General features: G+C 44.3%; 1 protein-coding gene across 1 annotated transcript in view; it reads right to left on the minus strand.

Moving 5' to 3' along the window:
• Positions 1–26838, minus strand: part of LOC131455962 (bromodomain-containing protein DDB_G0280777-like) — a gene marked incomplete at its 5' end in the record, with an annotated part of 64303 nt that overhangs the window by 25522 nt on the left and 11943 nt on the right. Inside the window, 1 exon segment of the mRNA XM_058623859.1 lies at positions 2045–2268. Within this exon segment, the coding sequence (XP_058479842.1) occupies positions 2045–2268 (224 nt within the window).

Genomic DNA, 26838 nt, shown 5'->3' on the forward strand with positions numbered 1-26838 from the left:
TAAAACCTGACCATATATTTTGCATGCCTTTGAATACAATAAATACATTTGTGTATGAATTTGTATTAAATAAAGCAAGTTTAAATGTGTAAACAGAACCATACAGATATTTTCCAACACCCCAGTGTTTTTAAATACCATTGTAGTAGTATATATTATTTTACTTACAGTGTTATTACAGTAATAATTTGGTGCAACAAAAGCTTGAAGTTGGCTTTGTAATTCTGCCCATGATCATTGACGTTTCCACTCAGAAACATAGTCACTTTGAATGATATCTCCAATCCATTGTCATTAAAGTGTCTGACCAGTGCAAAGTTGAACATGGTGGTGAGATTACAAGACGTGTCAACCATAAAACGGGCACTACTTTTGGATTCCTTTTCATTCCAACAAGGGCAGTCATACACTCATAGCAAGTCAAAAGGGAATCAGCATAAATTCTACTGCTGATTTGACAGTAGCGTTGATAAAAGCACCAGGCAGAATGCAGTGATGAGGCTGATGTTTTGGCTTACTCCACTTGAAGCTGTAAATAAGAAGACATAAAAAAACATTAGTTAGCAAAAAATATTTAGACTTTGTAGTTTTATAATTAAGGGGCGACATTTCTTACGTATGCCATCAATGATGATGGAGCTGGTTTCAATGTCAAAACCAGTGACGTTTTGAGCTGCATTTATCAAAACACTTGCAATCTGAGAGTTGTTCGGAGCAGATGAGCTTAAGAACTGAAGACGTGCAAAGTTGACGACTGATCCATTTCTGCAGAGGTAGATAGTAATATTGTGTGAAACATTAGACTTTGGCAATTTTTCTTAAAGTTGAACATACTGTCAACTTACGCGAATGCCACTACTTCCAAGCTACGAAAAGACCTAAATTCCTTGAAGACAGGTGTAAGCTGCCAAAACAGAAAACACATTGCATTTCAACAATTTTACTTATTTTACCAGATGTTTTATTTCAAGTGTGGTTTACTCTCTGATAAATAAATGCATAAATTATACAAAAAGACTTTAATGGTGACTCACCTGTTCAGTTATTGTAGATTTACGTTGTTTAAATGCAGAAGATGTTGAATCCAACAAGTCAGTTGTAAATGTGTTCGTAATAGATCTGAATACTAGTTGCTTAGTTATTGTAGCTGCAGCAGTTGTAGTAGTAGTAGTAGTAGTTGTTGTTGTAATTGCAGGTGTTACTGCTGTCAGTGCAAGGGTTGTCGTAGCTGGAGCAGTTGTGGTTGTAGGAACTGGACCCACTGTAACACATAAAAAAATAAATAACGTAATGAAGCGTTCAAATTGTATTCTTCATTTAGCCAAAACCCGACAAATACTGTTGTTCAGATGGTTGCTACTTTTTGTTGGATGTTGGTACCACTGTAATGTGTTGACGAACCTGTTATTGTAACTGAGTTTGGCGCCACTAACGTGCTCAATGTAGAATTGGCATTGTTGGCAGCATCTACAAAAGTCTGAGCAATGGCAGAGTTCTCTGGAAGCTCTGACGTAGAGACATTTGAGTTGAATACAATCCCCATTTCTGCCTGAACTCCAGTTTCTCGAACAGCAATAGGTCTGTGTCACAAAAAGAAATGAGACATTCATCAAACAATTTTAACAGATGATTGTAACTTAATCCAAACATGTAATAAACCCACAACACTGTTAACAATGCAAGTGAGTATTTGTGTTACAAAAGCAAAATTTGTGAAAAACTGAAGAATATCTTTACCTAAACCTTTTCACACGGCATTTGCTAAACTTTGAAGGATATTTCTTCTTGTATTCAGCATTACACTTTAAAAAAAGAGAGCAACATTTAAACAATTAATTTTAAAGAACATTTCCAGCTTATTACTTCTCCTTTTCCAAAGGTGCCAAACTATGTACACAATATGAAGTTTTACTTACTGGCCCTATAAGCTTTCCTGCAAGTTCTTGGAATTCAGTGCTACTTGCGTCATTGTAAGCATCTGTATATGCAACGTCTTTGAGGTCTGCAGAAATAACATATTCAGGGGCTGGGGTTATTGCCTCACTAGTAAGGGCTGAAGTTGGGGCTGTTGTCCCAGCAGTGGTTGACAGTGTGGGGGTGGCAGTTGTAGTTGCACTTTCTGCAGTGGTCTCCGTTATTGGCACTACGGCTGTGGTCACAATAGTAGTTGGTGTGGTTGGGGCTTGGGTTGAAGTTGTTGCTGTAAGAGTTGTTGAGGCTGTTGCCGGTGCTGTTGGGGCTGGTGTTGTTGTTGCTGCAGCTGTGGTTCTAGTTGTTGTTACTGGTGTTGTAGTAGTTGTGCCTGGTGTTGTAGTTGTTGTGCCTTGTGTTGTTACTGGGGTTGTAGTTGTTGTGACTGGTGTCGTAGTTGTGATGGCTGTTGTGGTAATAGTTATTGCTGGTGTTGAAGTTGTTGTGCCTGGTGTTGTAGCTGTTATTGCTGCTGTGGTAGTTGTGGCTGCTGTGGTAGTTATTGCTGGTGTTGTAGTAGTTGTTATTGCTGGTGTTGTAGTAGTTGTTTGGACTGGTGTCGTAGATGTGGTGGCCAATGTAGTTGTTGTGGCTGCTGTTGTAGTTGTTGGTGCTGGTGTTGTAGTTGTTGTTGGAGTTGTAGTTGTTGTTGGGATTGGTGTCATAGTTGTGGTGGCTGGGGTTGTAGTTGTGGCTGCTGTTGTAGTTGTTGTTGCAGGGGTTATAGTTGATGTTGCTGGTGTTGTAGTTGTTGCTGGTGTCGTAGTTGTTGCTGCTTCTGTTGTAGTTGTGGTGGTTGTTGTAGTTGTTGTGGCTGCAGGGGTTGTAGTTGTCGTGACTGGTGTCGTAGTTGTGGTGGCTGCTGTTGTAGTTGTTGTTGCTGGTGTTGTAGTTGTTGTTGCTGGTGTTGTAGTTGTGGTGGCTGTTGTAGTTGTTGTTGCTGCAGGGGTTGTTGTTGTTGTGACTGGTGTCGTAGTTGTGGTGGCTGGTGTTGTAGTTGTAGTTGCTGGTGTTGTAGTTGTTGCTGGTGTTGTAGTTGTTGTGGCTAGTGTTGTAGTTGTTGTTGCTGGTGTTGTAGTTGTGGTGGCTGTTGTAGTTGTTGCTGGTGTTGTAGTTGTGGAGGCTGGTGTAGTTGTTGTTGCTGGTGTTGTAGTTGTTGTGGCTGGTGTTGTAGTTGTTGTTGCTGGTGTTGTAGTTGTGATGGCTGTTGTAATTGTGGCTGCAGGGGTTGTAGTTGTTGTGACTGGTGTCGTAGTTGTGGTGGCTGGTGTTGTAGTTGTTGTGGCTGGTGTTGTAGTTGTTGTTGCTGGTGTTGTAGTTGTGATGGCTGTTGTAATTGTGGCTGCAGGGGTTGTAGTTGTTGTGACTGGTGTCGTAGTTGTGGTGGCTGGTGTTGTAGTTGTTGTGGCTGGTGTTGTAGTTGTTGTTGCTGGTGTTGTAGTTGTGGTGGCTGTTGTAGTTGTTGTGGCTGCAGGGGTTGTAGTTGTTGTGACTGGTGTCGTAGTTGTGGTGGCTGGTGTTGTACTTGTTGCTGGTGTTGTAGTTGTTGTGGCTGCAGGGGTTGTAGTTGTCGTGACTGGTGTTGTTGTTGTTGCTGGTGTTGTAGTTGTTGTTGCTGGTGTTGTAGTTGTTGTGGCTGAAGGGGTTGTAGTTGTTGTGACTGGTGTCGTAGTTGTGGTGGCTGCTGTTGTAGTTGTTGTTGCTGGTGTTGTAGTTGTTGTGGCTGGTGTTGTAGTTGTTGTTGCTGGTGTTGTAGTTGTTGTTGCTGGAGTTGTAGTTGTTGTTGCTGGTGTCGTAGTTGTGGTGGCTGGTGTTGTAGTTGTTGCTGGTGTTGTAGTTGTTGTGGCTGGTGTTGTAGTTGTTGTTGCTGGTGTTGTAGTTGTGGTGGCTGTTGTAGTTGTTGTGGCTGAAGGGGTTGTAGTTGTCGTGACTGGTGTCGTAGTTGTGGTGGCTGTTGTAGTTGTTGTTGCTGGAGTTGTAGTTGTTGTGACTGGTGTTGTAGTTGTGGTGGCTGGTGTTGTAGTTGTTGCTGGTGTTGTAGTTGTTGTGGCTGGTGGGGTTGTAGTTGTTGTGACTGGTGTTGTTGTTGTTGTGGCTGGTGTTGTAGTTGTTGTGGCTGCAGGGGTTGTAGTTGTCGTGACTGGTGTTGTAGTTGTGGTGGCTGCAGGGGTTGTAGTTGTCGTGACTGGTGTTGTAGTTGTGGTGGCTGTTGTAGTTGTTGTTGCTGGAGTTGTAGTTGTGACTGGTGTCGTAGTTGTGGTGGCTGGTGTTGTAGTTGTTGTGGCTCGTGGGGTTGTAGTTGTCGTGACTGGTGTTGTTGTTGCTGGTGTTGTAGTTGTTGTGGCTGGTGTTGTAGTTGTTGTTGCTGGTGTTGTAGTTGTGGTGGCTGTTGTAGTTGTTGTTGCTGGAGTTGTAGTTGTTGTGACTGGTGTCGTAGTTGTGGTGGCTGGTGTTGTAGTTGTTGCTGGTGTTGTAGTTGTTGTGGCTGGTGTTGTAGTTGTTGTTGCTGGTGTCGTAGTTGTGGTGGCTGGTGTTGTAGTTGTTGCTGGTGTTGTAGTTGTTGTTGCTGGTGTTGTAGTTGTGGTGGCTGCTGTTGTAGTTGTTGTGTCTGCAGGGATTGTAGTTGTCGTGACTGCTGTTGTAGTTGTTGTGACTGGTGTTGTAGTTGTTGTGACTGGTGTCGTAGTTGTGGTGGCTGGTGTTGTAGTTGTTGTTGCTGGTGTTGTAGTTGTGGAGGCTGCAGGGGTTGTAGTTGTCGTGACTGGTGTCGTAGTTGTGGTGGCTGCTGTTGTAGTTGTCGTTGCTGGTGTTGTAGTTGTTGTTGCTGGTGTTGTAGTTGTTGTTGCCGGTGTTGTAGTTGTTGTTGCTGGTGTTGTAGTTTCGGTGGCTGTTGTAGTTGTTGTGGCTGCAGGGGTTGTAGTTGTCGTTACTGGTGTCGTAGTTGTGGTGGCTGCTGTTGTAGTTGTTGTGTCTGCAGGGATTGTAGTTGTCGTGACTGGTGTCGTAGTTGTTGTGGCTGCTGTTGTAGTTGTTGTGGCTGCAGGGGTTGTAGTTGTCGTTACTGGTGTCGTAGTTGTGGTGGCTGCTGTTGTAGTTGTTGTGTCCGCAGGGATTGTAGTTGTCGTGACTGATGTCGTAGTTGTTGTGGCTGCTGTTGTAGTTGTTGCTGGTGTTGTAGTTGTTGTGACTGGTGTCGTAGTTGTGGTGGCTGGTGTTGTAGTTGTTGTTGCTGGTGTCGTAGTTGTTGTGACTGGTGTCGTAGTTGTTGTGGCTGCTGTTGTAGTTGTTGTGGCTGGTGTTGTAGTTGTTGTTGCTGGGGTTGTAGTTGTGGTGGCTGTTGTCGTTGTTGTGGCTGCAGGGGTTGTAGTTGTCGTGACTGGTGTTGTAGTTGTTGTGGCTGGTGTTGTAGTTGTTGTGGCTGGTGTTGTAGTTGTGGTGGCTGGTGTTGTAGTTGTGGTGGCTGTTGTCGTTGTTGTGGCTGCAGGGGTTGTAGTTGTCGTGACTGGTGTTGTAGTTGAGGTGGCTGTTGTCGTTGTTGTGGCTGCAGGGGTTGTAGTTGTCGTGACTGGTGTCGTAGTTGTGGTGGCTGTTGTTGTAGTTGTCGTTGCTGGTGTTGTAGTTGTTGTTGCTGGTGTTGAAGTTGTTGTTGACGGTGTTGTAGTTGTTGTTGCTGGTGTTGTAGTTGTGGTGGCTGTTGTAGTTGTTGTGGCTGCAGGGGTTGTAGTTGTCGTTACTGGTGTCGTTGTTGTGGTGGCTGCTGTTGTAGTTGTTGTGTCTGCAGGGATTGTAGTTGTCGTGACTGGTGTCGTAGTTGTTGTGGCTGCTGTTGTAGTTGTTGTGGCTGCAGGGGTTGTAGTTGTCGTTACTGGTGTCGTAGTTGTGGTGGCTGCTGTTGTAGTTGTTGTGTCTGCAGGGATTGTAGTTGTCGTGACTGGTGTCGTAGTTGTGGTGGCTGGTGTTGTAGTTGTTGTGTCTGCAGGGATTGTAGTTGTCGTGACTGGTGTCGTAGTGGCTCCTGTTGTAGTTGTTGTGGCTGCAGGGGTTGTAGTTGTCGTTACTGGTGTCGTAGTTGTGGTGGCTACTGTTGTAGTTGTTGTGTCTGCAGGGATTGTAGTTGTCGTGACTGGTGTCGTAGTTGTGGTGGCTGGTGTTGTAGTTGTTGTGTCTGCAGGGATTGTAGTTGTCGTGACTGGTGTCGTAGTGGCTCCTGTTGTAGTTGTTGTGGCTGCAGGGGTTGTAGTTGTCGTTACTGGTGTCGTAGTTGTGGTGGCTACTGTTGTAGTTGTTGTGTCTGCAGGGATTGTAGTTGTTGTGTCTGCAGGGATTGTAGTTGTCGTGACTGCTGTTGTAGTTGTCGTTACTGGTGTCGTAGTTGTGGTGGCTGCTGTTGTAGTTGTTGTGTCTGCAGGGATTGTAGTTGTCGTGACTGCTGTTGTAGTTGTTGTGACTGCAGGGATTGTAGTTGTCGTGACTGGTGTCGTAGTTGTGGTGGCTGGTGTTGTAGTTGTTGTGTCTGCAGGGATTGTAGTTGTCGTGACTGGTGTCGTAGTGGCTCCTGTTGTAGTTGTTGTGGCTGCAGGGGTTGTAGTTGTCGTTACTGGTGTCGTAGTTGTGGTGGCTACTGTTGTAGTTGTTGTGTCTGCAGGGATTGTAGTTGTCGTGACTGGTGTCGTAGTTGTGGTGGCTGGTGTTGTAGTTGTTGTGTCTGCAGGGATTGTAGTTGTCGTGACTGGTGTCGTAGTGGCTCCTGTTGTAGTTGTTGTGGCTGCAGGGGTTGTAGTTGTCGTTACTGGTGTCGTAGTTGTGGTGGCTACTGTTGTAGTTGTTGTGTCTGCAGGGATTGTAGTTGTTGTGTCTGCAGGGATTGTAGTTGTCGTGACTGGTGTCGTAGTGGCTCCTGTTGTAGTTGTTGTGGCTGCAGGGGTTGTAGTTGTCGTTACTGGTGTCGTAGTTGTGGTGGCTGCTGTTGTAGTTGTTGTGTCTGCAGGGATTGTAGTTGTCGTGACTGGTGTCGTAGTTGTTGTGGCTGCTGTTGTAGTTGTTGTGGCTGCAGGGGTTGTAGTTGTCGTTACTGGTGTCGTAGTTGTGGTGGCTGCTGTTGTAGTTGTTGTGTCTGCAGGGATTGTAGTTGTCGTGACTGGTGTCGTAGTTGTGGTGGCTGGTGTTGTAGTTGTTGTGTCTGCAGGGATTGTAGTTGTCGTGACTGGTGTCGTAGTGGCTCCTGTTGTAGTTGTTGTGGCTGCAGGGGTTGTAGTTGTCGTTACTGGTGTCGTAGTTGTGGTGGCTACTGTTGTAGTTGTTGTGTCTGCAGGGATTGTAGTTGTCGTGACTGGTGTCGTAGTTGTGGTGGCTGGTGTTGTAGTTGTTGTGTCTGCAGGGATTGTAGTTGTCGTGACTGGTGTCGTAGTGGCTCCTGTTGTAGTTGTTGTGGCTGCAGGGGTTGTAGTTGTCGTTACTGGTGTCGTAGTTGTGGTGGCTACTGTTGTAGTTGTTGTGTCTGCAGGGATTGTAGTTGTTGTGTCTGCAGGGATTGTAGTTGTCGTGACTGCTGTTGTAGTTGTCGTTACTGGTGTCGTAGTTGTGGTGGCTGCTGTTGTAGTTGTTGTGTCTGCAGGGATTGTAGTTGTCGTGACTGCTGTTGTAGTTGTTGTGACTGCAGGGATTGTAGTTGTCGTGACTGGTGTCGTAGTTGTGGTGGCTGGTGTTGTAGTTGTTGTGTCTGCAGGGATTGTAGTTGTCGTGACTGGTGTCGTAGTGGCTCCTGTTGTAGTTGTTGTGGCTGCAGGGGTTGTAGTTGTCGTTACTGGTGTCGTAGTTGTGGTGGCTACTGTTGTAGTTGTTGTGTCTGCAGGGATTGTAGTTGTCGTGACTGGTGTCGTAGTTGTGGTGGCTGGTGTTGTAGTTGTTGTGTCTGCAGGGATTGTAGTTGTCGTGACTGGTGTCGTAGTGGCTCCTGTTGTAGTTGTTGTGGCTGCAGGGGTTGTAGTTGTCGTTACTGGTGTCGTAGTTGTGGTGGCTACTGTTGTAGTTGTTGTGTCTGCAGGGATTGTAGTTGTTGTGTCTGCAGGGATTGTAGTTGTCGTGACTGCTGTTGTAGTTGTCGTTACTGGTGTCGTAGTTGTGGTGGCTGCTGTTGTAGTTGTTGTGTCTGCAGGGATTGTAGTTGTCGTGACTGCTGTTGTAGTTGTTGTGACTGCAGGGATTGTAGTTGTCGTGACTGGTGTCGTAGTTGTGGTGGCTGGTGTTGTAGTTGTTGTGTCTGCAGGGATTGTAGTTGTCGTGACTGGTGTCGTAGTGGCTCCTGTTGTAGTTGTTGTGGCTGCAGGGGTTGTAGTTGTCGTTACTGGTGTCGTAGTTGTGGTGGCTACTGTTGTAGTTGTTGTGTCTGCAGGGATTGTAGTTGTCGTGACTGGTGTCGTAGTTGTGGTGGCTGGTGTTGTAGTTGTTGTGTCTGCAGGGATTGTAGTTGTCGTGACTGGTGTCGTAGTGGCTCCTGTTGTAGTTGTTGTGGCTGCAGGGGTTGTAGTTGTCGTTACTGGTGTCGTAGTTGTGGTGGCTACTGTTGTAGTTGTTGTGTCTGCAGGGATTGTAGTTGTTGTGTCTGCAGGGATTGTAGTTGTCGTGACTGGTGTCGTAGTGGCTCCTGTTGTAGTTGTTGTGGCTGCAGGGGTTGTAGTTGTCGTTACTGGTGTCGTAGTTGTGGTGGCTGCTGTTGTAGTTGTTGTGTCTGCAGGGATTGTAGTTGTCGTGACTGGTGTCGTAGTTGTTGTGGCTGCTGTTGTAGTTGTTGTGGCTGCAGGGGTTGTAGTTGTCGTTACTGGTGTCGTAGTTGTGGTGGCTGCTGTTGTAGTTGTTGTGTCTGCAGGGATTGTAGTTGTCGTGACTGGTGTCGTAGTTGTGGTGGCTGGTGTTGTAGTTGTTGTGTCTGCAGGGATTGTAGTTGTCGTGACTGGTGTCGTAGTGGCTCCTGTTGTAGTTGTTGTGGCTGCAGGGGTTGTAGTTGTCGTTACTGGTGTCGTAGTTGTGGTGGCTACTGTTGTAGTTGTTGTGTCTGCAGGGATTGTAGTTGTCGTGACTGGTGTCGTAGTTGTGGTGGCTGGTGTTGTAGTTGTTGTGTCTGCAGGGATTGTAGTTGTCGTGACTGGTGTCGTAGTTGTGGTGGCTACTGTTGTAGTTGTTGTGTCTGCAGGGATTGTAGTTGTTGTGTCTGCAGGGATTGTAGTTGTCGTGACTGCTGTTGTAGTTGTCGTTACTGGTGTCGTAGTTGTGGTGGCTGCTGTTGTAGTTGTTGTGTCTGCAGGGATTGTAGTTGTCGTGACTGCTGTTGTAGTTGTTGTGACTGCAGGGATTGTAGTTGTCGTGACTGGTGTCGTAGTTGTGGTGGCTGGTGTTGTAGTTGTTGTGTCTGCAGGGATTGTAGTTGTCGTGACTGGTGTCGTAGTGGCTCCTGTTGTAGTTGTTGTGGCTGCAGGGGTTGTAGTTGTCGTTACTGGTGTCGTAGTTGTGGTGGCTACTGTTGTAGTTGTTGTGTCTGCAGGGATTGTAGTTGTCGTGACTGGTGTCGTAGTTGTGGTGGCTGGTGTTGTAGTTGTTGTGTCTGCAGGGATTGTAGTTGTCGTGACTGGTGTCGTAGTGGCTCCTGTTGTAGTTGTTGTGGCTGCAGGGGTTGTAGTTGTCGTTACTGGTGTCGTAGTTGTGGTGGCTACTGTTGTAGTTGTTGTGTCTGCAGGGATTGTAGTTGTTGTGTCTGCAGGGATTGTAGTTGTCGTGACTGCTGTCGTAGTGGCTCCTGTTGTAGTTGTTGTGGCTGCAGGGGTTGTAGTTGTCGTTACTGGTGTCGTAGTTGTGGTGGCTGCTGTTGTAGTTGTTGTGTCTGCAGGGATTGTAGTTGTTGTGACTGGTGTCGTAGTTGTTGTGGCTGCTGTTGTAGTTGTTGTGGCTGCAGGGGTTGTAGTTGTCGTTACTGGTGTCGTAGTTGTGGTGGCTGCTGTTGTAGTTGTTGTGTCTGCAGGGATTGTAGTTGTCGTGACTGGTGTCGTAGTTGTGGTGGCTGGTGTTGTAGTTGTTGTGTCTGCAGGGATTGTAGTTGTCGTGACTGGTGTCGTAGTGGCTCCTGTTGTAGTTGTTGTGGCTGCAGGGGTTGTAGTTGTCGTTACTGGTGTCGTAGTTGTGGTGGCTACTGTTGTAGTTGTTGTGTCTGCAGGGATTGTAGTTGTCGTGACTGGTGTCGTAGTTGTGGTGGCTGGTGTTGTAGTTGTTGTGTCTGCAGGGATTGTAGTTGTCGTGACTGGTGTCGTAGTGGCTCCTGTTGTAGTTGTTGTGGCTGCAGGGGTTGTAGTTGTTGTGTCTGCAGGGATTGTAGTTGTTGTGTCTGCAGGGATTGTAGTTGTCGTGACTGCTGTTGTAGTTGTCGTTACTGGTGTCGTAGTTGTGGTGGCTGCTGTTGTAGTTGTTGTGTCTGCAGGGATTGTAGTTGTCGTGACTGCTGTTGTAGTTGTTGTGACTGCAGGGATTGTAGTTGTCGTGACTGGTGTCGTAGTTGTGGTGGCTGGTGTTGTAGTTGTTGTGTCTGCAGGGATTGTAGTTGTCGTGACTGGTGTCGTAGTGGCTCCTGTTGTAGTTGTTGTGGCTGCAGGGGTTGTAGTTGTCGTTACTGGTGTCGTAGTTGTGGTGGCTACTGTTGTAGTTGTTGTGTCTGCAGGGATTGTAGTTGTCGTGACTGGTGTCGTAGTTGTGGTGGCTGGTGTTGTAGTTGTTGTGTCTGCAGGGATTGTAGTTGTCGTGACTGGTGTCGTAGTGGCTCCTGTTGTAGTTGTTGTGGCTGCAGGGGTTGTAGTTGTCGTTACTGGTGTCGTAGTTGTGGTGGCTACTGTTGTAGTTGTTGTGTCTGCAGGGATTGTAGTTGTTGTGTCTGCAGGGATTGTAGTTGTCGTGACTGGTGTCGTAGTGGCTCCTGTTGTAGTTGTTGTGGCTGCAGGGGTTGTAGTTGTCGTTACTGGTGTCGTAGTTGTGGTGGCTGCTGTTGTAGTTGTTGTGTCTGCAGGGATTGTAGTTGTCGTGACTGGTGTCGTAGTTGTTGTGGCTGCTGTTGTAGTTGTTGTGGCTGCAGGGGTTGTAGTTGTCGTTACTGGTGTCGTAGTTGTGGTAGTTGTGGTTGTGGCTGCTGTTGTAGTTGTTGTGTCTGCAGGGATTGTAGTTGTCGTGACTGGTGTCGTAGTTGTGGTGGCTGGTGTTGTAGTTGTTGTGTCTGCAGGGATTGTAGTTGTCGTGACTGGTGTCGTAGTGGCTCCTGTTGTAGTTGTTGTGGCTGCAGGGGTTGTAGTTGTTGTTACTGGTGTCGTAGTTGTGGTGGCTACTGTTGTAGTTGTTGTGTCTGCAGGGATTGTAGTTGTCGTGACTGGTGTCGTAGTGGCTCCTGTTGTAGTTGTTGTGGCTGCAGGGGTTGTAGTTGTCGTTACTGGTGTCGTAGTTGTGGTGGCTACTGTTGTAGTTGTTGTGTCTGCAGGGATTGTAGTTGTCGTGACTGGTGTCGTAGTTGTGGTGGCTGGTGTTGTAGTTGTTGTGTCTGCAGGGATTGTAGTTGTCGTGACTGGTGTCGTAGTGGCTCCTGTTGTAGTTGTTGTGGCTGCAGGGGTTGTAGTTGTCGTTACTGGTGTCGTAGTTGTGGTGGCTACTGTTGTAGTTGTTGTGTCTGCAGGGATTGTAGTTGTTGTGTCTGCAGGGATTGTAGTTGTCGTGACTGGTGTCGTAGTGGCTCCTGTTGTAGTTGTTGTGGCTGCAGGGGTTGTAGTTGTCGTTACTGGTGTCGTAGTTGTGGTGGCTGCTGTTGTAGTTGTTGTGTCTGCAGGGATTGTAGTTGTTGTGTCTGCAGGGATTGTAGTTGTCGTGACTGCTGTTGTAGTTGTCGTTACTGGTGTCGTAGTTGTGGTGGCTGCTGTTGTAGTTGTTGTGTCTGCAGGGATTGTAGTTGTCGTGACTGCTGTTGTAGTTGTTGTGACTGCAGGGATTGTAGTTGTCGTGACTGGTGTCGTAGTTGTGGTGGCTGGTGTTGTAGTTGTTGTGTCTGCAGGGATTGTAGTTGTCGTGACTGGTGTCGTAGTGGCTCCTGTTGTAGTTGTTGTGGCTGCAGGGGTTGTAGTTGTCGTTACTGGTGTCGTAGTTGTGGTGGCTACTGTTGTAGTTGTTGTGTCTGCAGGGATTGTAGTTGTCGTGACTGGTGTCGTAGTTGTGGTGGCTGGTGTTGTAGTTGTTGTGTCTGCAGGGATTGTAGTTGTCGTGACTGGTGTCGTAGTGGCTCCTGTTGTAGTTGTTGTGGCTGCAGGGGTTGTAGTTGTCGTTACTGGTGTCGTAGTTGTGGTGGCTACTGTTGTAGTTGTTGTGTCTGCAGGGATTGTAGTTGTTGTGTCTGCAGGGATTGTAGTTGTCGTGACTGCTGTTGTAGTTGTCGTTACTGGTGTCGTAGTTGTGGTGGCTGCTGTTGTAGTTGTTGTGTCTGCAGGGATTGTAGTTGTCGTGACTGGTGTCGTAGTTGTTGTGGCTGCTGTTGTAGTTGTTGTGACTGGTGTCGTAGTTGTGGTGGCTGGTGTTGTAGTTGTTGTGTCTGCAGGGATTGTAGTTGTCGTGACTGGTGTCGTAGTTGTTGTGGCTGCTGTTGTAGTTGTTGTGACTGGTGTTGTAGTTGTTGTTACTGGTGTTGTAGTTGTGGTGGCTGCTGTTGTAGTTGTTGTGTCTGCAGGGATTGTAGTTGTCGTGACTGGTGTCGTAGTTGTTGTGGCTGCTGTTGTAGTTGTTGTGACTGGTGTTGTAGTTGTTGTGACTGGTGTCGTAGTTGTGGTGGCTGCTGTTGTAGTTGTTGTGTCTCCAGGGATTGTAGTTGTCGTGACTGGTGTCGTAGTTGTCGTGGCTGCTGTTGTAGTTGTTGTGTCTGCAGGGATTGTAGTTGTCGTGACTGCTGTTGTAGTTGTTGTGACTGGTGTTGTAGTTGTCGTTACTGGTGTCGTAGTTGTGGTGGCTGCTGTTGTAGTTGTTGTGTCTGCAGGGATTGTAGTTGTCGTGACTGGTGTCGTAGTTGTTGTGGCTGCTGTTGTAGTTGTTGTGACTGGTGTTGTAGTTGTTGTGACTGGTGTCGTAGTTGTGGTGGCTGCTGTTGTAGTTGTTGTGTCTGCAGGGATTGTAGTTGTCGTGACTGGTGTCGTAGTTGTTGTGGCTGCTGTTGTAGTTGTTGTGACTGGTGTCGTAGTTGTGGTGGCTGGTGTTGTAGTTGTTGTGTCTGCAGGGATTGTAGTTGTCGTGACTGGTGTCGTAGTTGTTGTGGCTGCTGTTGTAGTTGTTGTGGCTGCAGGGGTTGTAGTTGTCGTTACTGGTGTCGTAGTTGTGGTGGCTGCTGTTGTAGTTGTTGTGACTGGTGTTGTAGTTGTTGTGACTGGTGTCGTAGTTGTGGTGGCTGCTGTTGTAGTTGTTGTGTCTCCAGGGATTGTAGTTGTCGTGACTGGTGTCGTAGTTGTTGTGGCTGCTGTTGTAGTTGTTGTGACTGGTGTTGTAGTTGTTGTGACTGGTGTCGTAGTTGTGGTGGCTGGTGTTGTAGTTGTTGTGTCTGCAGGGATTGTAGTTGTCGTGACTGGTGTCGTAGTTGTTGTGGCTGCTGTTGTAGTTGTTGTGACTGGTGTTGTAGTTGTTGTGACTGGTGTCGTAGTTGTGGTGGCTGCTGTTGTAGTTGTTGTGTCTCCAGGGATTGTAGTTGTCGTGACTGGTGTCGTAGTTGTCGTGGCTGCTGTTGTAGTTGTTGTGTCTGCAGGGATTGTAGTTGTCGTGACTGCTGTTGTAGTTGTTGTGACTGGTGTTGTAGTTGTTGTGACTGGTGTCGTAGTTGTGGTGGCTGCTGTTGTAGTTGTTGTGTCTGCAGGGATTGTAGTTGTCGTGACTGGTGTCGTAGTTGTTGTGGCTGCTGTTGTAGTTGTTGTGACTGGTGTCGTAGTTGTGGTGGCTGGTGTTGTAGTTGTTGTGTCTGCAGGGATTGTAGTTGTCGTGACTGGTGTCGTAGTTGTTGTGGCTGCTGTTGTAGTTGTTGTGGCTGCAGGGGTTGTAGTTGTCGTTACTGGTGTCGTAGTTGTGGTGGCTGCTGTTGTAGTTGTTGTGACTGGTGTTGTAGTTGTTGTGACTGGTGTCGTAGTTGTGGTGGCTGCTGTTGTAGTTGTTGTGTCTCCAGGGATTGTAGTTGTCGTGACTGGTGTCGTAGTTGTTGTGGCTGCTGTTGTAGTTGTTGTGACTGGTGTTGTAGTTGTTGTGACTGGTGTCGTAGTTGTGGTGGCTGGTGTTGTAGTTGTTGTGTCTGCAGGGATTGTAGTTGTCGTGACTGGTGTCGTAGTTGTTGTGGCTGCTGTTGTAGTTGTTGTGACTGGTGTTGTAGTTGTTGTGACTGGTGTCGTAGTTGTGGTGGCTGGTGTTGTAGTTGTTGTGTCTGCAGGGATTGTAGTTGTTGTGACTGGTGTCGTAGTTGTTGTGGCTGCTGTTGTAGCTGCAGGGGTTGTAGTTGTCGTTACTGGTGTCGTAGTTGTCGTGACTGCTGTTGTAGTTGTTGTGTCTGCAGGGATTGTAGTTGTCGTGACTGCTGTTGTAGTTGTTGTGGCTGGTGTTGTAGTTGTCGTTACTGGTGTCGTAGTTGTGGTGGCTGCTGTTGTAGTTGTTGTGTCTGCAGGGATTGTAGTTGTCGTGACTGGTGTCGTAGTTGTTGTGGCTGCTGTTGTAGTTGTTGTGACTGGTGTTGTAGTTGTTGTGACTGGTGTCGTAGTTGTGGTGGCTGCTGTTGTAGTTGTTGTGTCTGCAGGGATTGTAGTTGTCGTGACTGGTGTCGTAGTTGTTGTGGCTGCTGTTGTAGTTGTTGTGGCTGCAGGGGTTGTAGTTGTCGTTACTGGTGTCGTAGTTGTGGTGGCTGCTGTTGTAGTTGTTGTGTCTGCAGGGATTGTAGTTGTCGTGACTGGTGTCGTAGTTGTTATGGCTGCTGTTGTAGTTGTTGTGACTGGTGTTGTAGTTGTCGTTACTGGTGTCGTAGTTGTGGTGGCTACTGTTGTAGTTGTTGTGTCTGCAGGGATTGTAGTTGTCGTGACTGGTGTCGTAGTTGTTGTGGCTGCTGTTGTAGTTGTTGTGACTGGTGTTGTAGTTGTTGTGACTGGTGTCGTAGTTGTGGTGGCTGCTGTTGTAGTTGTTGTGTCTCCAGGGATTGTAGTTGTCGTGACTGGTGTCGTAGTTGTTGTGGCTGCTGTTGTAGTTGTTGTGTCTGCAGGGATTGTAGTTGTCGTGACTGCTGTTGTAGTTGTTGTGACTGGTGTTGTAGTTGTCGTTACTGGTGTCGTAGTTGTGGTGGCTGCTGTTGTAGTTGTTGTGTCTGCAGGGATTGTAGTTGTCGTGACTGGTGTCGTAGTTGTTGTGGCTGCTGTTGTAGTTGTTGTGACTGGTGTTGTAGTTGTGGTGGCTGCTGTTGTAGTTGTTGTGACTGGTGTCGTAGTTGTTGTGGCTGCTGTTGTAGTTGTTGTGACTGGTGTCATAGTTGTGGTGGCTGCTGTTGTAGTTGTTGTGACTGGTGTTGTAGTTGTGGTGGCTGCTGTTGTAGTTGTCGTGACTGGTGTCGTAGTTGTTGTGGCTGCTGTTGTAGTTGTTGTGACTGGTGTCATAGTTGTGGTGGCTGGTGTTGTAGTTGTTGTGTCTGCAGGGATTGTAGTTGTCGTGACTGGTGTCGTAGTTGTTGTGGCTGCTGTTGTAGTTGTTGTGGCTGCAGGGGTTGTAGTTGTCGTTACTGGTGTCGTAGTTGTGGTGGCTGCTGTTGTAGTTGTTGTGACTGGTGTTGTAGTTGTTGTGACTGGTGTCGTAGTTGTGGTGGCTGCTGTTGTAGTTGTTGTGTCTCCAGGGATTGTAGTTGTCGTGACTGGTGTCGTAGTTGTTGTGGCTGCTGTTGTAGTTGTTGTGACTGGTGTTGTAGTTGTTGTGACTGGTGTCGTAGTTGTGGTGGCTGGTGTTGTAGTCGTTGTGTCTGCAGGGATTGTAGTTGTCGTGACTGGTGTCGTAGTTGTTGTGGCTGCTGTTGTAGTTGTTGTGACTGGTGTTGTAGTTGTTGTGACTGGTGTCGTAGTTGTGGTGGCTGGTGTTGTAGTTGTTGTGTCTGCAGGGATTGTAGTTGTCGTGACTGGTGTCGTAGTTGTTGTGGCTGCTGTTGTAGTTGTTGTGGCTGCAGGGGTTGTAGTTGTCGTTACTGGTGTCGTAGTTGTGGTGGCTGCTGTTGTAGTTGTTGTGTCTGCAGGGATTGTAGTTGTCGTGACTGCTGTTGTAGTTGTTGTGACTGGTGTTGTAGTTGTCGTTACTGGTGTCGTAGTTGTGGTGGCTGCTGTTGTAGTTGTTGTGTCTGCAGGGATTGTAGTTGTCGTGACTGGTGTCGTAGTTGTTGTGGCTGCTGTTGTAGTTGTTGTGGCTGCAGGGCTTGTAGTTGTCGTTACTGGTGTCGTAGTTGTGGTGGCTGCTGTTGTAGTTGTTGTGTCTGCAGGGATTGTAGTTGTCGTGACTGGTGTCGTAGTTGTTATGGCTGCTGTTGTAGTTGTTGTGACTGGTGTTGTAGTTGTCGTTTCTGGTGTCGTAGTTGTGGTGGCTACTGTTGTAGTTGTTGTGTCTGCAGGGATTGTAGTTGTTGTGACTGGTGTCGTAGTTGTGGTGGCTGCTGTTGTAGTTGTTGTGTCTGCAGGGATTGTAGTTGTCGTGACTGGTGTCGTAGTTGTTGTGGCTGCTGTTGTAGTTGTTGTGACTAGTGTTGTAGTTGTGGTGGCTGCTGTTGTAGTTGTTGTGACTGGTGTCGTAGTTGTTGTGGCTGCTGTTGTAGTTGTTGTGACTGGTGTCATAGTTGTGGTGGCTGCTGTTGTAGTTGTTGTGACTGGTGTTGTAGTTGTGGTGGCTGCTGTTGTAGTTGTCGTGACTGGTGTCGTAGTTGTTGTGGCTGCTGTTGTAGTTGTTGTGACTGGTGTCATAGTTGTGGTGGCTGGTGTTGTAGTTGTTGTGTCTGCAGGGATTGTAGTTGTCGTGACTGGTGTCGTAGTTGTTGTGGCTGCTGTTGTAGTTGTTGTGGCTGCAGGGGTTGTAGTTGTCGTTACTGGTGTCGTAGTTGTGGTGGCTGCTGTTGTAGTTGTTGTGACTGGTGTTGTAGTTGTTGTGACTGGTGTCGTAGTTGTGGGGACTGCTGTTGTAGTTGTTGTGTCTCCAGGGATTGTAGTTGTCGTGACTGGTGTCGTAGTTGTTGTGGCTGCTGTTGTAGTTGTTGTGACTGGTGTTGTAGTTGTTGTGACTGGTGTCGTAGTTGTGGTGGCTGGTGTTGTAGTTGTTGTGTCTGCAGGGATTGTAGTTGTCGTGACTGGTGTCGTAGTTGTTGTGGCTGCTGTTGTAGTTGTTGTGACTGGTGTTGTAGTTGTTGTGACTGGTGTCGTAGTTGTGGTGGCTGGTGTTGTAGTTGTTGTGTCTGCAGGGATTGTAGTTGTCGTGACTGGTGTCGTAGTTGTTGTGGCTGCTGTTGTAGTTGTTGTGGCTGCAGGGGTTGTAGTTGTCGTTACTGGTGTCGTAGTTGTGGTGGCTGCTGTTGTAGTTGTTGTGTCTGCAGGGATTGTAGTTGTCGTGACTGGTGTCGTAGTTGTTATGGCTGCTGTTGTAGTTGTTGTGACTGGTGTTGTAGTTGTCGTTTCTGGTGTCGTAGTTGTGGTGGCTACTGTTGTAGTTGTTGTGTCTGCAGGGATTGTAGTTGTCGTGACTGGTGTCGTAGTTGTTGTGGCTGCTGTTGTAGTTGTTGTGACTGGTGTTGTAGTTGTTGTGACTGGTGTCGTAGTTGTGGTGGCTGTTGTAGTTGTTGTTGCTGGAGTTGTAGTTGTTGGGATTGGTGTCGTAGTTGTTGGGATTGGTGTCGTAGTTGTTGTGGTTGGTGTTGTAGTTGTTGTGGCTGGTGTTGTAGTTGTTGTTGCTGTTGTTGTAGTTGTGGTGGCTGTTGTAGTTGTTGGGGTTGTAGTTGTGACTGGTGTCGGTGTTGTAGTTGTTGTTGCTGGTGTTGTAGTTGTTGTTGCTGGTGTTGTAGTTGTTGTTGCTGGTGTTGTAGTTGTTGTGATTGGTGTTGTAGTTGTGGTGGCTGGTGTTGTAGTTGTGGTGGCTGTTGTAGTTGTTGTGGCTGCAGGGGTGGTAGTTGTTGTGACTGGTGTCGCAGTTGTGGTGGGTGCTGTTGTAGTTGTTGCTGGTGTTGTAGTTGTTGTGACTGGTGTCGTAGTTGTGGTGGCTGGTGTTGTAGTTGTGGTGGCTGGTGTTGTAGTTGTGGTGGCTGGTGTTGTAGTTGTTGTTGCTTGTGTTGTAGTTGCTGTTGCTGGTGTTGTAGTTGTGGTGGCTGCTGTTGTAGTTGTTGTTGCCGGTGTTGTAGTTGTGGTGGCTGTTGTAGTCGTTGTGGCTGCAGGGGTTGTAGTTGTCGTGACTGGTGTCGTAGTTGTGGTGGCTGCTGTTGTAGTTGTTGTGACTCCAGGGGTTGTAGTTGTTGTGACTGGTGTCGTAGTTGTGGTGGCTGGTGTTGTAGTTGTTGTTGCTGGTGTTGTAGTTGTGGTGGCTGTTGTAGTTGTTGTGGCTTCAGGGGTGGTAGTTGTTGTGACTGGTGTCGTAGTTGTGGTGGCTGCTGTTGTAGTTGTTGTGGCTTCAGGGGTGGTAGTTGTTGTGACTGGTGTCGTAGTTGTGGTGGCTGCTGTTGTAGTTGTTGTTGCTGGTGTTGTAGTTGTTGTGACTGGTGTTGTAGTTGTTGTGGCTGGTGTTGTAGTTGTGGTGGCTGTTGTAGTTGTTGTGGCTGCTGTTGTTGCTGCAGGGTTTGTATTTGTTGCTGCAGGGTTTGTAGTTGTGGCTGTTGCCGTAGTTGTTGCTGCTGAAATGTCAAATTACATATTTTTTGAAAGTACATTCATAATCCCATCTGCATTTTTGTTTGTAATAATTTGTAATATATCCTGTTTCATTTGAATTGACTTTAATTAAAGAAGTATTGGATGTAATCAAGTTTTCTAATCTCCTAGGTGTTTGCTTCCATTTGTTTCAAGACAGTATAAATGCATGAAATGTCTCCTCATCAAACTTACCACTTGCACTGAGGAAGAGAACTATGAGGTGTATGGTACCCATCTTTTCAACAAATCTATAAAATGAAACAAAAAAGCAGATGTTCAGTGCTTCGAGTTACAATCATTTTTTTTCATTGTATACGTTTGTTTTTTTTGCCATATTTCCTTTCAGGAGTAGTGTCAGCATATAATTTTAAACCAAAATTACATTCCATTATTGCCCCTTATTGTCTGGATAACATTACTGTCTGCTAAACAGATTAAGATTATAATAGCAGATAGATCTCACAAATCTCACATGAAATCTTGAGACCTCTCCTGCATCAGCGTTATAAGCACTTATATTATTAAACTGCTGTACACTCTGATGGAATGTATGTTTAGAAGGGACATACCAATACATACCACTAATGTGTCCTTAACACATTTTTACACATTTTTTAGTCTGGTCCTGTCAAAACGTGTTTTTATAATTGATTGAGCTTGATTGGACTGTTACGCTATTTGCAACATTTGTTTTCAGCAAAGTGCCATATAAATGAAGGTTGTTATTATTATTATTATTTATAGGCTTTTGGCAGTACAGTCTGATTATAATCAGTCATTTCTTTTGTCACACACCTTTGACACTCCTTTGGAAGAGCAGTCAAAGGTGATTCATTTCAAAGTTGTGGAACAAACCCCTGCTGATTCCATTATTAAGTCATTAGTTGACAGACCCTTTTTTTTGAGTACATTTAGACTAATCAATGGGTATGTGTGTCAACTCGGGTTTGATGGGCAGGTGAGGCCCTTTTGTCTGCCAGAGTCAAGCTGGAGAGATGTGTGTGTGTCGATGCTTGGGTGGAAACTGAGACACCTTTGGAATGTGTACATGTGTGTATATATATATCTTACAAATATACTTGTTTAGATAATTGAATAAATGGATTGCTTCACAATAATTTATCATAATGGGAAATTATATTAATATTCCTAATATCTAAGCTTCTGATATAATATTTGACATAACATGAAATTGATAAAATTAGAGTGATTAATACATATTTTACCCCGATGGTGGGTATATTCTGCAAATAGACAAACACTGTACTATTAAATTGTGTAACTTTACCTTCACTCTTTAGAGTTATGACTTAACTTAAGTAACAATGATAGATTTTGGTGTGATTATGCATTTATTTGAATTACCAAATAAATTTTGTTTCTTTCTTGGTTATCAACCTGTACATACTGTATTCAATGATGTGAATGAATTGACATAATTTCATAGAGTTGTTCAACGTCCTCTATTGCCTTCTATGCCTGGTCGAGTTTAGGCAGGCATTGATGTGAAGACCAGAATAAACTTGACACACCTTATATCTGAAAGCACAGCTAGTAAAATAAAATGTGTATAATATATTCTACATTTATTTTATTTAAAAATAAACTATCTACATGATACCTATCATTCCTACTGCAATACATAAACCAGGTATACAAATCAAATACAAATCAGGTATTTACGGTAAGTTAATAACCACAGCAATCTTGATTATAATAGTATAATATTAACTAATTAATTAATTAATAATATAATAGTATTTGAATTAAACTCCCACAACATTTATGTAACTTTCAAATCCTAATTTCTCATACATTCCAGATGGGTTTTGAGTGAACAAATAACAATTTACTTTAGTCTCAACTCAGCACATGCAACACAACAACTGTCATAAATAACTGTTCACAAACACTGACAGAAATTAAATGTCCCAGAGTAAGATTGTGACCCTATAACCTGAAAAAAAAGATCTTGACAAAAACTAGTCAATAATTGATTACTCCTATTATGGTCTGAATTTATTCATTCATTTGATACTAAAATTTAAAAAGAAATTTTAGTAGTAAAAAAAGAGGCATTTGTGTCATGCTCCAATTAATATTGATAATTTCAAACCTAATCCACTCTAATCACTTTAAATATAAAACAACATGAACAATGACATGCGATATATAATGAAATTAAATGTATATATCACATTTTAGTGAAATTAATCAAATTCATTAGCACAATTGGATACCACAGAAAAATAGACTTAAATGAGAACTTACCCCAAATGAATTGATAAAAAAAGAAAAGTTATTATTTCCCCCTTTTTCCTGGTGTAGATGTTTTTCAATAGTTCCGTAGGTATTGATTTTAGTGCAGTTCACTTGTTCAAGGGTGCAATGTCTGTGAATGTCTGATAAATCTGTGCAGGTCTTTATATATTGGAATGAAATAAAAGCAAGTGACGTTGGTCACTGATGACGGATTCTTTTTTTAAATAAATGTTGCAACACGTCTGTTGTATCTTGGCATAATCACATTCCATACTCCCTTCTTTTGTTCATGTTGCACAGAACAAAAAGCTGCCAAAATTCCACTTATGTGAAAGAAGTTAAACCAGCTTAGCAGTAGGAGATGCTGAGAGCGATGGGGAGATAAGCAGAAGCGAAGCAGAACTGTACAAATGTTCACAAGAATCAAGCTAAAATGTCCTTAACAAAGGGGACCCCTTTTAATATTTTATTAAACATTTGAAATTTTACATCTATTGAGTTCTTAAATTAATGTATGCAGATAGAAGCTAATTACATGACTCATTCAAAGGGCATTGTGAAACACACCAGCCCTGTTGTACCAACCATTACTACTCCAGTTGCAGCTGTTTTTTCTGCTGCAACAATGGCACCTATAATTACAGTACAACTATTTCACAACTCATAAACTGATAAAGCAGATTGACTTCAGATACATTTCCCCTAGTATGGACAGAGATTATTTATGTGTATTAACAAATGTCGTCAGCTTTTATAAATGAATTGGCCCTCTTTAAGTGGCCCAAGTGATGAGGAAATAAAGTTTGTGATGTACATTTAAAGGTACAGTGTACGATAAATTGCAACAAAATATGTTTTTCCTTGACTGTCTAAACCCACAAAATCTTAAAGGGAACATTCCAGTAAACAATAAAAAATGTCCAAAACTATTTTCTGGGATTTCCTTTTTAGGCTTTATTCAAGGACCAGATTAGTCTTCTTGAGTGAGCTTATGGTAGGACTTCAATTTGTACAATATATACCATTAATTATTTTTTTCATTCTATTTTCTGTTATAGTTATTAGTCATGATTTAGTTTAGAGCCCTCGCAGGTTTCTCTAACAATCCTCTGTGGAAAACACTGATACCAGTTTCACAGGGTAAACAAGGGTGTATACCATGGTGCTGTGCCAAGAAACTAGCATTAAAAGGTAACAGACAGTACACTGTAATCTTTTGTCCTTTGTAAGTTAGAAGACATTAGATTGTCCTAAATATGGCAATAACAAATTGATATTTCTTAATTTGCTTTTAATTTTGTTTGTGTGAATGTGCGCGAAGGGTGTGAAGTGTTTATATTATCAAAATGCTGACCTGGTGAGTTCACTGACAGCATTACAACGATTATTACAATCAATAGGCTATTGTTGGTTTGAAATTAAACACCAGGCAGAATGCAGTGAAGGGACCTTGACTTACTTGAAGTTGTGTATGCGGAGAAAAAAACATAAGAATCAAACTTTTTTTTTGTGTGAAATCCTTTGATGAACACTTGACAATCGAGCACATCTTCTGACCTCTGTTGGATTATCTGATTATCATGTCTTTATGGGGCCATGGTGAGAATTACATTGTTGCTTCTGACAGCTTTTAATATGTCAGTTTCTTGGCATCATTATACATTCTTCAAAAAACAAGTACTGGTACATTCCTCCTATGTGACTACTGAAGGAAGTTCTACCAGTGTGATTTTATGGCACAGTCATGGGTGAAAGGCAAAACTGTAGTTAAAGCTGCTTTGAGTGGTCTCAAAGCAATTTAAATACAATTTACAATTTATTTTACAACACATTTGCTGTATCTGACAGAAAACACTCAGCTACTTAACAATACATAGATTCAATTTATGTAGTCACATACATATGTTTTTGGTTGTTGCTTATAAAGCATGCAAATATTTATTTGCACATACATGCTGCTTGAGAGGTCAGTAATGTTGAAAGTAAGATGAAACACATTTAAGAATGATCTGTAATCAATCTGAATTTAATCAAATTCGAACAATGTGACATACATAGCCAAAATGATACAATACACACAAAACACACACACACACAGACACACACAGAAACAAATAGATAATCCTCCACCCACTCAATGGATAGCATGTATTCATGGCAGTCATATACTCATATCAAGTTAAAAGGGAAATCAGCACAAATGCTATTGCTGATTTGACAGTAGCGTTGATAAAAGCACCAGGAAGAATGCAGTGATGAGGCTGATGTTTTGGCTTACTCCACTTGAAGCTGTAAATAAGAAGACATACAAAAACATTAGTTAATAAAAAGGTTTAGACTTTGGAGTTTTATAATTAAGGGGCGACATTTCTTACGTATGCCATCAATGATGATGGAGCTGGTTTCAATGTCAAAACCAGTGACGTTTTGAGCTGCACTTATCAAAACACTTGCAATCTGAGAGTTGTTCGGAGCAGATGAGCTTAAGAACCGAAGACGTGCAAAGTTGACGACTGATCCATTTCTGCAGAGGTAGATAGAAATATTGTGTGAAACATTAGACTTTGGTAATTTTTCTTAAAGTTGAACATACTGTCAACTTACGTGAATGCCACTACTTCCAAGCCAAGGAAAGACCTAAATACCCTGAGGACACGTGTAAGCTGCCAAAATAGAAAACACATTGCATTTCAACAATTTTACTTATTTTGCCAGATGTTGTTTTATTTCAAATGTGGTGTACTCTCTGATAAATAAATGCATAAATTATACAAAAAGACTTTAATGGTGACTCACCTGTTCAGTTATTGTAGATTTACGTTGTTTAAATGCAGAAGATGTTGAATCCAACAAGTCAGTTGTAAATGTGTTCGTAATAGATCTGAATACTAGTTGCTTAGTTATTGTAGCTGCAGCAGTTGTAGTAGTAGTAGTAGTAGTTGTTGTTGTAATTGCAGGTGTTACTGCTGTCAGTGCAAGGGTTGTCGTAGCTGGAGCAGTTGTGGTTGTAGGAACTGGACCCACTGTAACACATAAAAAAATAAATAACGTAATGAAGCGTTCAAATTGTATTCTTCATTTAGCCAAAACCCGACAAATACTGTTGTTCAGATGGTTGCTACTTTTTGTTGGATGTAAATTAGGTACCACTGTAATGTGTTGACGAACCTGTTATTGTAACTGAGTTTGGCGCCACTAACGTGCTCAATGTAGAATTGGCATTGTTGGCAGCATCTACAAAAGTCTGAGCAATGGCAGAGTTCTCTGGAAGCTCTGACGTAGAGACATTTGAGTTGAATACAATCCCCATTTCTGCCTGAACTCCAGTTTCTCGAACAGCAATAGGTCTGTGTCACAAAAAGAAATGAGACATTCATCAAACAATTTTAACAGATGATTGTAACTTAATCCAAACATGTAATAAACCCACAACACTGTTAACAATGCAAGTGAGTATTTGTGTTACAAAAGCAAAATTTGTGAAAAACTGAAGAATATCTTTACCTAAACCTTTTCACACGGCATTTGCTAAACTTTGAAGGATATTTCTTCTTGTATTCAGCATTACACTTTAAAAAAAGAGAGCAACATTTAAACAATTAATTTTAAAGAACATTTCCAGCTTATTACTTCTCCTTTTCCAAAGGTGCCAAACTATGTACACAATATGAAGTTTTACTTACTGGCCCTATAAGCTTTCCTGCAAGTTCTTGGAATTCAGTGCTACTTGCGTCATTGTAAGCATCTGTATATGCAACGTCTTTGAGGTCTGCAGAAATAACATATTCAGGGGCTGGGGTTATTGCCTCACTAGTAAGGGCTGAAGTTGGGGCTGTTGTCCCAGCAGTGGTTGACAGTGTGGGGGTGGCAGTTGTAGTTGCACTTTCTGCAGTGGTCTCCGTTATTGGCACTACGGCTGTGGTCACAATAGTAGTTGGTGTGGTTGGGGCTTGGGTTGAAGTTGTTGCTGTAAGAGTTGTTGAGGCTGTTGCCGGTGCTGTTGGGGCTGGTGTTGTTGTTGCTGCAGCTGTGGTTCTAGTTGTTGTTACTGGTGTTGTAGTAGTTGTGCCTGGTGTTGTAGTTGTTGTGCCTTGTGTTGTTACTGGGGTTGTAGTTGTTGTGACTGGTGTCTTAGTTGTGATGGCTGTTGTGGTAATAGTTATTGCTGGTGTTGAAGTTGTTGTGCCTGGTGTTGTAGCTGTTATTGCTGCTGTGGTAGTTGTGGCTGCTGTGGTAGTTATTGCTGGTGTTGTAGTAGTTGTTATTGCTGGTGTTGTAGTAGTTGTTTGGACTGGTGTCGTAGATGTGGTGGCCAATGTAGTTGTTGTGGCTGCTGTTGTAGTTGTTGGTGCTGGTGTTGTAGTTGTTGTTGGAGTTGTAGTTGTTGTTGGGATTGGTGTCATAGTTGTGGTGGCTGGGGTTGTAGTTGTGGCTGCTGTTGTAGTTGTTGTTGCAGGGGTTATAGTTGATGTGGCTGGTGTTGTAGTTGTTGTGAATGGTGTCGTAGTTGTGGTGGCTGGTGTTGTAGTTGTTGTGAATGGTGTTGTAGTTGTTGCTGGTGTCGTAGTTGTTGCTGCTTCTGTTGTAGTTGTGGTGGTTGTTGTAGTTGTTGTGGCTGCAGGGGTTGTAGTTGTCGTGACTGGTGTCGTAGTTGTGATGTCTGCTGTTGTAGTTGTTGTTGCTGGTGTTGCAGTTGTTGTTGCTGGTGTTGTAGTTGTGGTGGCTGTTGTAGTTGTCGTAGTAGTTGTTGTTGCTGGTGTAGTAGTTGTGGTTGCTGTTGTAGTTGTTGCTGGTATTGTAGTTGAGTTGGCTGGTGTAGTTGTTGTGGCTGGTGTAGTAGTTGTGGTTGCTGTTGTAGTTGCTGCTGGTGTTGTTGTGGCTGGTGTAGTAGTTGTTGCTGGTGTTGTAGTAGTTGTTGCTGGTGTTGTAGTTGTTGTTGCTGGTGTTGTAGTTGTGGTGGCTGGTGTTGTAGTTGTGGTGGCTGGAGTAGTAGTTGTCGCTGGTGTAGTAGTTGTTGCTGGTGTTGTAGTTGTGGTGGCTGGTGTAGTAGTTGTTGTGGTTGCTGTTGTAGTTGCTGCTGGTGTTGTTGTGGCTGGTGTAGTAGTTGTTGCTGGTGTTGTTGTGGCTGGTGTTGTAGGTGTGGTGGCTGGTGTAGTAGTTGTTGTCGCTGGTGTAGTAGTTGTTGCTGGTGTTGTAGTTGTTGCTGTTGTGGTTGTTGTGGCTGGGGCTGTTGTTGTTGTAGCTGGTGTAGTAGTTGTTGTTGCTGGTGTAGTAGTTGTGGTTGCTGTTGTAGTTGTTGCTGGTGTTGTAGTTGTGGTGGCTGGTGTAGTAGTTGTTGTGGCTGGTGTAGTAGTTGTTGTGGCTGGTGTAGTAGTTGTGGTTGCTGTTGTAGTTGCTGCTGGTGTTGTTGTGGCTGGTGTAGTAGTTGTTGCTGGTGTTGTAGTAGTTGTTGCTGGTGTTGTAGTTGTTGTTACTGGTGTTGTAGTTGTGGTGGCTGGTGTAGTAGTTGTGGTTGTTGTTGTAGTTGTTGCTGGTGTGGTAGTTGTGGCTGGAGTTGTAGTTGTTGTGGCTGGTGTAGTAGTTGTTGCTGCTGTTGTAGTTTTTGCTGGCGTAGTAGTTGTTGTTGCTGGTGTTGTAGTTGTGGTGGCTGGTGTTGTAGTTGTGGTGGCTGGAG

The sequence above is a fragment of the Solea solea genome, chromosome 3 (genome assembly GCF_958295425.1).
Source record: "Solea solea chromosome 3, fSolSol10.1, whole genome shotgun sequence".
NCBI classification, from domain to species: domain Eukaryota; kingdom Metazoa; phylum Chordata; class Actinopteri; order Pleuronectiformes; family Soleidae; genus Solea; species Solea solea.